The 13,312-nt window shown below is 34.4% G+C and overlaps 1 protein-coding gene across 1 annotated transcript in view; it reads left to right on the top strand.

The window, feature by feature from the left end:
• The window catches only part of LOC144975886 (uncharacterized), a 36,489-nt gene that overhangs the window by 11,485 nt on the left and 11,692 nt on the right, over positions 1 to 13,312 (top strand). The window contains exons 9-19 of the mRNA XM_078920070.1: positions 161 to 357; positions 3,358 to 3,405; positions 4,733 to 4,851; positions 5,469 to 5,590; positions 6,452 to 6,558; positions 7,308 to 7,437; positions 8,346 to 8,407; positions 9,226 to 9,347; positions 10,041 to 10,074; positions 10,724 to 10,753; positions 12,741 to 12,901. Of these exons, the coding sequence (XP_078776196.1) occupies positions 161 to 357; positions 3,358 to 3,405; positions 4,733 to 4,851; positions 5,469 to 5,590; positions 6,452 to 6,558; positions 7,308 to 7,437; positions 8,346 to 8,407; positions 9,226 to 9,347; positions 10,041 to 10,074; positions 10,724 to 10,753; positions 12,741 to 12,901 (1,132 nt within the window). The remainder of the gene's footprint in view (positions 1 to 160; positions 358 to 3,357; positions 3,406 to 4,732; positions 4,852 to 5,468; positions 5,591 to 6,451; positions 6,559 to 7,307; positions 7,438 to 8,345; positions 8,408 to 9,225; positions 9,348 to 10,040; positions 10,075 to 10,723; positions 10,754 to 12,740; positions 12,902 to 13,312) is intronic.

Here is a 13,312-nt window from a genome sequence, read left to right as displayed (position 1 = left end):
ACGCCTATAATTTGTCTCAGAAAAATGTAATAAATTGGCATGGAGTAAAAGTTACCCGGGTAAATTACGGATCATAGTCGGTGTTAGGGTTGAGAGAGTTATATTGTTTTTTAAATCAGAATTCGTTCAAATTATCCCATTGTCTTTACTTTCAAACCAGCATCACAAATAGAGAGGGCACGCTGGAGAGGGAGGAGAGGAGGAGGGAGATGCAAAAGTTGGAGGAGCAAGTGAGGCAGGAAAATGAGAGGGCAGAGAAAGAAGCCATCAAGAAAAAATACCAAGAGGAAAAGGAAAAAGCAAACCTTCAAAGGAAACAGGAGAGGGAAAAAGCCAGAGCAAGTTTGCAAGGAAAAGGTAAATCGTTTATTGACCATTTATAGATAGAATGCGCTTGGCCAAGGAGTTCACAACATTGCCATCCGGAAGTATAACGGACCAACACACAAACTCTGTGTAACCATGAACTTTTATAGTCTGGTTAATACAGTTTAGTGAGAACAACTCACAAACGCGGATGGCAAAAACAATAACAAAGGCCTTAGTGACGTCATCTGCATACTATCCATTGGGGATGAACTCTTGACGAGTAGTCTTTGTCTTAACCCTTTCCTTACCAACCATAGGATAATCGTCACATTTGTTACGATACAACCAACAGTTTACTTATTCAAATTTATTTTGTACATCATACAATTTAAAGAAAATGAACAGTGTGTTGTAGAGCATGCTTTGCTAAAGAAGTTATGTATCGGAAGAACTTTAGTGCTATTGTGTTTGAGTGATAAATAATATATTTTTGTGTTAGTTGGGTTTGACGTATTGGGGTAAATCCTGAAAATGGCTGGTAAGGAGAGGGTTAACCATCGGCTTCTGATCTAAAATTAAAATTGAGCATGTTATAGTGCAATATCCACTAAACGTGCTGAAAATCGCTTTGCAAAGGGTCCTTAACCGGCGCCAATACTTAAAGTATAGGACGGGACATGACGCATGTTAGGCGATATCACAATTTTTCTTTGGACAGAGACCACACTGTTAACGATTATATACTCATTTTACACTTGAGTATAGTGAGAGAATGTGAGTAAAGAGTTTCTTTTTTTCTTCTAAGAACTCTAAAATACGCCACTCTGAGTGGGACTCGAACCCTTGACCTTCCGGTCCGAAGGCGAGTGTCATACCACAAGACCACTATCTGTAGGCCCCTGCTTGGAGTCCAAATTTGGTTCTTGCAAGGTTGAGTCCTTAACTCACTCAATCCTAGATATTTTTGGTGCTTTTCAAAATGGGAAGAAATGTATTAAAATAAGCATGTGCATAGATGGTTTTATTCAACTATCATTAACATGCAAAAAACTAAAAACATCATCTTTGATACTACCCCTATAATTTGTCTCAGAAAAATGGAATAAACAGGCATGGGATAAAAGTAACCCGGATATACAACGGATTTAGTCGGTGTTAGGGTTGAGTGAGTTAAAGTACGTGGTGAATGCTATTTACCCACACCAGTTCACCGTACTAGGTCCCTGGCTTGCAAAAGCGTCGCATTGTCGAAAAAAAACTATATATCACCATAACTAGAGTCCACTGTCGTCCTGTCTTGTCCTAAATGATAAGTGTTGCTACAGGCTTGGGATTCCTTGTATGAAAATCGAGCACATGTAAAGGATATTTCTCTATGTAAAGGACAAGCTTTTGTTTCAAAAGTAAAACTGGCATCTACGGGTGCTTGTAAGATATAAGATATTATAATAGTCTTCAACAGTCGTAACGTCACCTCCTTCCTAGTGACGCATGGTAACTTAGTGACACTGGCTCTAAACTATCGGAACAATGGCGGATGCCCGTATGAAATATTTCTCCGGCGAGCATAAAAGCGTTTCCAGAGGAAAAAAAAACACATAAATTTGATCATGTTTTGACTTTTACACATTCTGATCACAAGGCATATGAAAAGGGAATGAAAAGTTCTAGCCAGCATGAAGAATAAAAAGTAATGATTTTCTTTGTTTAGAACCAAGATGGCCGCCGTTGCCAGGCGGCGTGACATCAGACTACTGAATCCTATAAGTGATCAAACCTGTAAATAAGTGCACCCTTCGGTCTATAGTTTTAACATTTCATGTAGGAACTGCAGTTGGGGTTTTTGCTCTAAACAATAACATCCCCTTCAGAGTAACAAAATGCTTTTCTTTTAATATAGATGCTGTGCGCTTGGCTAAGAAACTCACAATATTGCCATCCGGAAATATAACGGACCAACACACAAAAATATGTGTAACGTGACCGTTTATAGTCTGGTTAATACAGTTGATGAGAATTACTCATAAACATGGATGGCAAAAAACAATAACAAAGACCTGAGGAACGTTAACTTCGTTCTATCTATAGATAGTGTGCGATTGGCTAAGAAAATCACAACATTCCCATCCGGAAGTATCACGGACCAAGTGACAATTACTCATAAACGCGGATGGCAAAAAACAATAACACAGACCCTAGTAAGGTAAACTTCGAACTTCGTTCTATCTATAGATAGTATGCAGATGACGTCACTCAGGCCTTTATTATTGTTTTTGCCATCCGCGTTTGTGAGTTGTTCTCACTAAACTGTATTAACCAGACTACAAAAGTTCATGGTTACACAGAGTTTGTGTGTTGGTCCGTTATACTTCCGGATGGCAATGTTGTGAACTCCTTGGCCAAGCGCGTTCTATCTATACTACTGGAGAGCCTGAAGGGCGGCCGAATTATGCCGATTCCCAAGGCTAATGGTCAAATTAAGGACCGAGCATTATGCTCCTGCAGATTTTGAAACATTCATTCGAGTCAACAGGAACTAGAATTGCCCTTCATTTAAGAAAGGTCGGTAAGTCACTCGTATATTGTGAATCTGTAAAATAGTTTTACAATTTTTAGATTTGCCAGTAATAGGCTCACTTCCCTCGTAATGACGCATAGTAACTTCGTAACTGGTACTAAACGCTCCGAACAATGGCGGATGCCCTTCTGAAATACTGCTCCGACGAGCATAAATGTGTATTCAGAGGAGAAAAGAATTATAAATCTAATCATGTTTTGACTTTTATACATTCTGATCATGTGACATGTGAAAAAGTTCTAGCCAGCATGAAGAAAAAACAGCACCGATTTCTTTGTTTAGAACCAGGCTTCTCGTTGCTATGCGGACGTGACATCAGAATATTGAATCCAACTCTGTGCTCGATGATACAAGTTTAACATTGACTTTCCGGAACAAGGTTTTCCTCCAACCCTATTTTAGAATATTTTTAAACTGTTTTTGTCTCTATTTGGCTTTGTAACCTGTTTTTATTTCATTCACAAATATAGACTTATTAACTGGAAAGCAAGGAGGAGGGGATCCAAACGATCCAAATAGTAAGATTGTATAACATTATGATCTTTATTGACATCATGATCATCATCATCATGATCATCATCATCATGATCATGATCATCATCATCATCATCATCATCATCATCATCATCATCACCATCATCATCACCATTATTACAAAAAATAAAATAAAATGATAATAGTAATAATGAAAATAATGAAAACAAAAACAACAAAAATTAAAACAATAATAATAACAATAACAACGACCTTAGCAATAATGTTACAACAACAACAACAACAACAACAACAACAACTACTACTACTACTACTACTACTACTACTACTACTACTATTATTACTACTACCACTACTACTACTACTACTACTACTACTACTACTACTACTACTACTACTACTACTACTACTACTACTACTACTACTACTACTACCACTACTACTATTACTACTACTACCATTACCACCGCCGCCGCCACCACCACCACCACCACCACTACTACTATAACTACTACTACTACTACTACTACAACTACTACTACTACTACTACTACTACTACTACTACTACTACTACTACTACTACTACTACTACTGCTGCTGCTGCTACTACTACTACTACTACTACTACTACTACTACTACTACTACTACTACTACTACTACTACTACTATAATAATAATAATAATGAATAATAATAATATATAATAATAATAATAATAATAATAATAATAATAATAATAATAATAATAATAATAATAATAATAATAATAATAATAATAATATAATAATAATAATAATAATAATAATAATAATAATAATAATAATAATAATATAATAATAATAAAATAATAATAATAAAATAATAATAATAATAATAATAATAATAATAATATAATAATAATATAATAATAATAATAATATAATATAATAATAATAAAATATAATAATAATAATATAATAATAATAATAATAATATAATAATAATAATAATAATAATAATAATAATAATAATATATATAATAATATATAATATTATAATATATTATAATATAATTATATTATTATATATATTATTATTATTATTATTATTATTATTATTATATTATTATTATTATTATTATTATTTATATATTATTATTATTATTATTATTATTATTATTATTATTATTATATTATTATATATTATTATTATTATTATTATTATATTATTATTATTATTATTATTATTATTATTATTTATTATTATTATTTATTATTTATTATTATTATTATTATTATTATTATTATTATTATTATTATTTTATATATATATTATACTTATTTTAATGATCATCAATTCTTTGTTTCTAGACATGGATGGCCAGTTGATGGTGACAGGTAAAGGAGAGGGAGGGATAGACGGTGATGATATACCTTCAGATTTCAGTGACGATAGTGACGATGATGATGATAACGTCGACTTGTCCAAGGTACAACTATTACCTTTTTTGTTTTTCTCCTTCTACCTCCCCTCCCCCCCCCCCTACTATCCCCTAATCCCGATTTCCCTACTTTCTCCTCCTCGTGTTACTTCTTCTCCTCAGCCTCCTCCGTCGCCTACTCCTCAACCACTACCGTCATCCCCTCCTCCTCCTCCTCGTCCTTCTCCTCCTCCTCTTCCCCTCTCACCACCTACCTCCTCCTCTCTCTCCTCCTCCTCCTCCTCTCCTCCTCCTCTCTTCTTCTTCTCTTCTTCTTCTTCTTCTTCTTCTTCTTCTTCTTCTTCTTCTTCTTCTACTTTTTCTCCTCCTCATCCTCCACCACCACCTCCTCCTCCTCCTCCTCCTCCTCCTTCTTCTTCTTCTTCATCTTCGTCTTTATGTTATTGTCTATTTCTTCTATTTCTTTCCCTCATTTCCACATGAATTATGTAAATCACCCAAATAAAGGTGAAATGTTGGTGTAATGAAGTATACACCGTTTTGTTGTTGACATGTTCGATGCCATCTGCATTCACGGTAGACCAATAATAATACGATGTAAAACTTTTAATTATGAAATGTGCCTGTTTAAATCCTCATTGATTTACACATTAATTTCTCGTTAGATGACGGAAGAGGAGAAAGAGGCGTATTTTGCTGAGAAGGAAAAGAAGAGGCAGCTTCGAGAACAAAGACGGAGTGCGAAATATGGTGACAAGTATGATGAGATTATGAAGAAAAAACAAGCGTAAGTAACTGGAAATTGGATTCATTATAAATACTCCTCTATTTCTTCCTGCTCTTCCTTTTCCTTCCTCGTCCTCCTTAACAACATGTTCTAGAACTTTATGTGGCTATGTGCGGCTATGTGGTCTTGTGGTATGACACTCACTTTCGGATCGGACGTTCCTGGGTTCGAGCCTCGCTCGGCGCATAGTTTGAGTCCTTGGAAAAGTCTCTTTACTCACATTCTCTCACCGTATTCATGTGTAAATAAGTACTTGGCCATTAACAGCGTTGTTTCTATCCGAAAAAAGATGTAATATCGCTTAACAGGTGTCATGTCCCGTCCTACATGTTAAATGTTGCTGTTGGCTAGGGACCCCTGGAAAGCGCTTTGAGCACGTTTAGTGGATATTGAGCTTTTATATTATTTATCTTGATCATGTAATATTTCCACAAAGTGAACTCTAGATAAATAAGAATTGAACTGAAATCCTCAATTTTTTAAACGAAGACAAATAATGTGGACGTTTCGGGATTTCTCCTTTATCAACAAAACACGATGAATGAAACACTAAAGATGAATGAGAGATGTCAGAATGGCGTAGTTAAGGGATTCTATGAAGGATAAAGATGATAAAGATGAAGTTTATTCACCTTAACTACAGCATTCTCACATCTCTCATCGATCCGTAGTGTTTCATTCATCGTATTTTGTTGATAAAGGAGAAACCCGAAACGTCCACGTTATCTGTCATCATCATCATCATCATCATCATCATCACAAGTTACTCCTTGATTGAAAATGTTTAATTTGTCTAAATAAGTACATAACTAGTTGTTCTTCAGTCGTGTACCATCCTTACCCTTTGGTTTTTCATTACAGTAAGAAAGAGCAAGAAGAAAAGAAGGCTGCAGAGGAACAAGCCAAGTTAGAAAAACAAGAAGAGGCACAACGATTGGCGGTGGAGGAGGAAAGAAGACGAAGATCTAGTAAGTAATAATTAAGTACTGTTTATAGTCAGCGATTTTTATGAGTAATCTTCATTAAATTGTATTAATCAGACTATAAGCATTAAGGTTACACATAGTTTTGTGTGTTTCAACATTATGTCCAACAGGCGGATATTATGAGTATTTATCATAAACGCATAGCATCAATATGATCTTTCGGAAATTTAATAATTAAATTTAATAATTACAGTAAACAATCAAATTTTATAATTCCATTAAACAATCAAATTTAATAATTACAATTAACAATTAACGTTTAGATTATCCTGCTCAGAGCGGTTAATAAATAGGCGAGTCCTTGGAAAAGACTCTTTACTCTTATACTCTCACCGTACAAAGGGGCAATATGAGTACTTGGTCGTGAACAGAGCTGTCTTTGTCGAAAAAAAATAATCCTTGTAATATCGCCAAACAGGCGCAATGTCTCGTCTTTCATGTTAAGTGTTGCTGTTGGCTTGGGACCCTTTGTAATGCGCTCTGAGAACGTTAAGTGGTTATTGCGCTGTTCTATATAATTGCTCTAGATTTGTACACCTTAACTCCGCCATTCTCACATCTCTCATTCGTTCTTAGTGTTTCATTCATCGTGTTTTGTTGATAAACTTGGAAACCCTAAACGTTTAAATTATTTGTCTTTTTTCAATGAATTGAAGCTTATATTTCAATACTTATCTTTATTTTATTAATACCAAAAGCATCTATAAGTTACCTATGAAAACAATTCCCAGGTCTTTTAACAAGTCTAAAGACGAAGGAAAAACCCAAGTCAATGGTGACGTACGACAAAGGACCTCCAAGATGGCCACAGAGCAAAGAAACTTCCAACTTGAGTCGGGACCAGGCAGAAAATAAGCACGAGTAAGTATTTGGCATCGTACCGGAAAGGTCACTGGTTCGAACCTCCATCACCGCCGCGACGTTTTTTTAATTCTCTGTTGTCTTCTGGCACTTTCCTACTCACTTTATTTCTTGTTATAATCAACATAATTGCCTGCTCCACTCACTTTTCTGAATTATCTTATGGATGAGTGATCGAATGCCTTTATCAAAGTAAATAATAGGCGGCCTTAATAAGGTATTTTGTCATGGTAAAACTTATGCTTAAAATTGAATTCATAATTTAAAATTTGGAATTTGAATTTTGTATAACATTTTCCGTGGCTGTAATTCACGGTTAAAAGGACAGTTGGTATTGTGGAATTTACAAATTTAGTTTAATTTTATTCCCTTTATTAAAAAAAAAAGAACAATTAAAACCCCCTCCTAAAAATAAAAAAAAATAAAATGAAACAACCAAAATTAATAACTTAATATATAAAAATAAAATTAAAAAATTATGCCTTTTGCGCCACGATATCATAAGATATCGTCGCCTGGGCATTCCACGAAGGAATATAGATAACTCATCAAACAAGATGTCTGATGTCAACAGGAATCACCCATGTTGTGCAAGTGAGCAAATTGGGGGTTGATAATCTTGCTCAAGGAAAAAAACGAAAGTGTCTGAAGCCAGGCTCGAACCCGGGTCATCCGGGTCACAGTGCAATGCCTTAACCACTCGACCACTTCGCTCCCAATATATAAACAAAAGCAAAAATAAACAACTTATGTCTATCAAATTCAAGAGCAATTGATTAACAATTTCATGTTCTTACATAATCTAGGCCAGCTTAACTCTAAGACCTGCAAATTATTTTTGAGACACCAAAAATATGTCAATATTTTGTTGTTGTAGTTAAACATTATTTTCTCATTTTATTTTTCAGACGACGAAACAGTAAAGTGTTCACGAGTGAAGGTCAGAGAAAACTCAGCCGAGGTGGAAATGGTAAAGGTTTATCATGTCATGAATTCTCCTAGTACCCCCCCCCCCCAACTCCCAACCCACCTCCTAAAACATAAGACAAATCCTTACAAAGAATAACAAAAATCAAAACCAAAAAAAAAAAACCCAAAAGAACCAAAAAAATAAAATAAATGCAAACCCAAAAACAACAAACCCCCAAACAAACAAACCAAATTTAAAACAAAATTAAAACAGAAAGGACAGATATACAGGAGATTTGTATTGACCTAGAGCTAGCAAACTCTACTTAACATCATCTTACCAACGCCACTACCACATTATCTCATTCGTCTGTAGTGATTCATTCATCCTATTTTGTTGATAAAGGGGAAACCCGAAACGTCAATTTAATCTGTTGTCGTATATTAAATTGAAGCTCACATTCAATTTCACACTGTTATTTATTTCTTCGAACAGCAACATTTACATTAGATACTTAAAGTGCACAAATCAAGGGTCACATGCAGACAAAATTTAACGTGACATTTGCATGGGAGAAATCAAAAATTTTTACTCATTAACACGTACATATCTATATTTTGGCATTGAGCATTATGTTTTTGTTGAAAGTACGTTTGAAGCTTATAGGGCCAATGACCAATTTAACACTATTTGGGAGTTTTAACACTCATTGTTCTCATATGTATTCTAATAGAAGATTTTGCGTTCATATCCATGTTTTGGCATTGAAACAATATGTTTTTGTTGAAAATACGTTTGAAGCCTATAGTACCAATCACTAATCTAACAGCATTTGGGAGTTTTAAGACTCATTGTTCTTATAATATGTATTCTGTTAGATGATTTTGAAGGCTCCAAGTTCCTTAAACTGCCTCCAATTAATAAGAACAAGAGAGGAAGTTTTAGCTCTGAAGATGGGGACACGAAGAAGAGGGGAAGGAGAATGCACCCTAGAGGAGAGGTAGTATGACTTTGCATATTTCTATTCTGAATTTATGATGTAATAAATCAGAGATGTATTTTTAAAAATGATTATTGAGCCATTTTCTACTGTTGGAAAGACATTGTTTCAGTCAGTTTAATGTTATTTGACATCATGAAATATTTTTATGAAAAATAGAAGTAATTTTGTAATATTTCAGCTTGGTGTCCTTGGACTCATGTTGAAGATGCATCATGTTAAAAAACAAAATGACATACATATTACAGATTTCGGCATCAAAGTTTACTTTGTAATTTATTTTGGGGGAAACAGTACGCCCTTCTTCTTGACATTGTGAGATGGATCGCCTAGGCAGTCCATGGAGAAATTTAGATAGTCCATCAAACAAACGTCTGATGTCAACAGGAATCACCCATGTTGTCCAAAGTAAACAAATTTAGGGTTAATGATCTTGTCCAAGGAAAAGAAGAATAAAAGAAAGTGCCTGTCACCAGGCTCGAGCCCGGGACTTTCCGGGTCACAGGACTTAGTAAAAATTTATATAACGGTTCTGTAAATGATCAATAAATCAATAAATCATGGGCATGATTTTGGATTTTTTATATATTTTAATTTCAATCTTTTCCTCTAATCTTGTTCTTTGTTGATATAACGATAAGATCAACTTTGTCTAACGTAACAAACACATTTTTATAAAATCCTTTATTTCAGACAATAGACAAGAATGTTGCCAAATCTATTGCAGGTGAGGTTTAAGCAAGATTAGTTGGCTTAATCACATTTTTTTCTAAATAACAACTGCCCTGATAAAATATATATATATATCTTACTAAAAAACTCTCAAACACGGAGTCTTTGCGTAAAATCCCAGATTTGAGAGATTTTCAAAATAGCATTTTAAATCGATCGATATTTAAAGGGCGAGTGTTCTAGCCAAAATTTAAATAATGTATTTGTTCAGAGTAGAAAAGAGTTGCATGTAGTCTGTTTTTTCCACCTTCATAATCCATCTATTTTCAACCATCAATAATTGGATCATCGGGGGTCTTTGAGATCCGGCAGAAGTCAACTTGCCTCTAATCCAAAGGCTAGCAAGCAATTGTTACAGTTGTTTTAACCACTAAATTAAGAGAATAAATTATGGCTCGGGGCTTTAAAGATTGAACAACTTATTTTTTACACCTTTTTAATCTTTGAGATCCGGTGGAAGTCACAATGCCTTTTATCCAAAGGCTAGCAAGCAATTGTTACAGTTATTTTAACCACAAAATTAAGATGATTCATCATGGCCTTGATGCTTTAAAGCTAGAACAACTTATTTTTTTCCACTTCTCCACTCATTTATTTTATATATTTCAAATTGATCATATAATACCAATTGTTTTTATTACCAGAAAAAGCGCTAAAAGAGAAAGACGATTCAGGTAATTTGCATTTCTCTTCTATTTGGTTTTGTATAGAAAACCGGAAGGTCCAGATTGTTTGAGTTTCGCTCTAGCGGCGCATAGTTGAGTCTTTGGAAAATAATCTTTTCTTAATTCTCTCACCGCCTTCAGGTGTAAAACGAGTACATGGTCGTTAACAGCTTTTTCTTTATTGAGAAAAAATATATAATCGCCTAACAGTGTTAAGTGTTGCTGTTGGCTAGAGTAAAAAAAATCTTGTAAAGTGCTTTGTGCAAGTTAAGTGGATATTGCTCTATAGAAATGCTCATGTCGTCAAAATCAATTTCAAAACAACAACAGCAACAACAACAACAATGTCGTTGTACGTTCTTGAATCGCACCTTTGGTATCCCATAATATGTCTTGAAAAACCCTTTCAATATTTATGTTTGATGCATGTTTCTTTATGCCTCTTTCAACCCTTTTCCTGATTGTTATTTTTTGTTCTGCTCATTATAAATGTCATTCTATTTTTCGTGAGTTCTTCTGTTGGTTTTCTGTACCATAGTTTAGTCAAAGATCTGAACAAGTGTGTATGAAAGAAAGAAAAAAATATAAGAAAAAAAAATCCCAAAAAATACGGAGCCAGCTACCCAATCACTCCTGGGCCAATAAAGGGGTTAGACAAAAAAAACCTCTCAACTTCATCCGGGTTCGATCATGGTCCCTTTGCATAAGAAGCGAGTGCTCTACAAACTGAGCTGCCCTCTGTTGTATATATTTCTATTGGAGTGCCACAAGGCTCTGTTCTTGGCCCTGTACTTTTTACTTTATATATGCAGCCCCTTTTTAGCGTGATATCCAGATTCAATCTGAGTTATCATTTTTATGCAGATGATACGCAAATGAATGATTCAGCACCCCTTAGTAATTTACAATTCTTAATACAACGAATTTCGAGATGTTTTAATGAGATTAAATCTTGGATGTATCATAACAAGTTAAAATTAAATGATAGTAAAACAGATTTTAATGTGTGGAAGGCCGAGTATCCTTAAACAGGCAAATAAATCACCTATTACTCTCGGAAATAGCACAATAGAATTTTTAAATAAAGCAAAAAACCTTGGCGTCATCATTGATAAAGATCTTTCCATGACAAGCCACGTGAATAACACCATACAATCTATGTACATAGAAATGAAAAAAATCAGCAAAATTCGTCATTTGATACCGAAGCATATAGCAGAACTTTTAATTAATTCACTTGTTTTATCAAAATTGGACTATTTAACTCCCTTTGGGCGAATTTGGCTAAAGACAAAATGAGTAAACTTCAGGTTGCTCAAAATAACGCTGCCAGACTCATTGTGCGCAATAACCAGAAAATACCCGTCTGCAACTCTCCTTCTCCGTAAGTTATATTGGTTTCCTGTTGAAAAAAGAGTTGCCTATAAGATTTGTACTGTTGTCTACAAATCCTTGAGCACCAACAGTCCCTCCTATATTAAAGACCTTCTAAACATATACGTCCCCAATAGAAACTTGAGGTCAAGCAATGACCAATCAATCCTTGTCAAATCTAAGCCATTGCCTAAAATAGGTGAACACTCTTTTCAATTTTTGGCCCCCCCCCCCATTTTTGGAACTCTCTCCCATCACACGTGGGATGCTCGGATTCGTTGACAATTTTCATATCTCGCTTAAAGTTTTATCTTTTTACGTCATCATGTTGCAATATTATTATCATATTCTGTTGTTAAATTGAATTCGTACCACTTTTCCATTAAACTTGTCTTACTATAATATGTTTTATTTTATATCACTGTAAAGCGCTTAGAGCTTGTGACAAAGGGGTAAAGCTCTATATAAATGCCATTATTATTATTATATTATTATTATTATTATTATTATTATTATTATTATTATTATTATTATTATTATTATTATTATTATTATTATTATCATTATTGAAAAAAATGATTTCAAATTTCATAATAATAGAAAATTCTATTTTATCTGACAGAAGAGTATCCGGATGATGATATTATAGAGATTGACGAATCCGGCAAACTGAGATTGCGTCGTGGGAAGAAATTGGACTTGTCCAAGATGAGTGATGAAATGTTACGGAAACTCGGTATCGATCCTAACTTGTCTTCCAAAGAAAAAGCAAAACTGCTCAAGGTAGGATAAAATAAATTCTTCAAACAAGTAAACAAAGTAAAGCTTTTTATTTCTCTCTATTCCATCACGTTTATTTTTGGGGATAGAGGCATGCTATTGAAGAGTCTGTATTTTTAGACACCGGTTTGTGATTTACCTGGTGAGTATGTTACTGCCTTGTAGGATAGGGGGTTATGATTCAAATCCAGTAAAAGATATTCCATTATGAGGTTTTGTGGCCAAGTGTTATGACCGACGCTTGCGACTATTAGATGCGGCTATGTGGAATTGTGGTATAGCACTTGCTTTCGGATCGGAAAGTCCCGAGTTCAAGCCTCGCTCGGGGCATATTTGAAAAAGCTCTTTATTCACCTTCTCTCATATCACTCAGGTGTAAAATGAGTACCTGGCCGTCTACAACGTTGTATCTAT

This window comes from Berghia stephanieae, chromosome 6 (genome assembly GCF_034508935.2).
Source record: "Berghia stephanieae isolate SIO BIC M18660-M18661 chromosome 6, UCSD_Bste_1.3, whole genome shotgun sequence".
Lineage (NCBI taxonomy): Eukaryota > Metazoa > Mollusca > Gastropoda > Nudibranchia > Aeolidiidae > Berghia > Berghia stephanieae.
The sequence above is the reverse complement of the archived record's forward strand: the minus strand, read 5'-3'. Positions and strand labels throughout refer to the sequence as shown.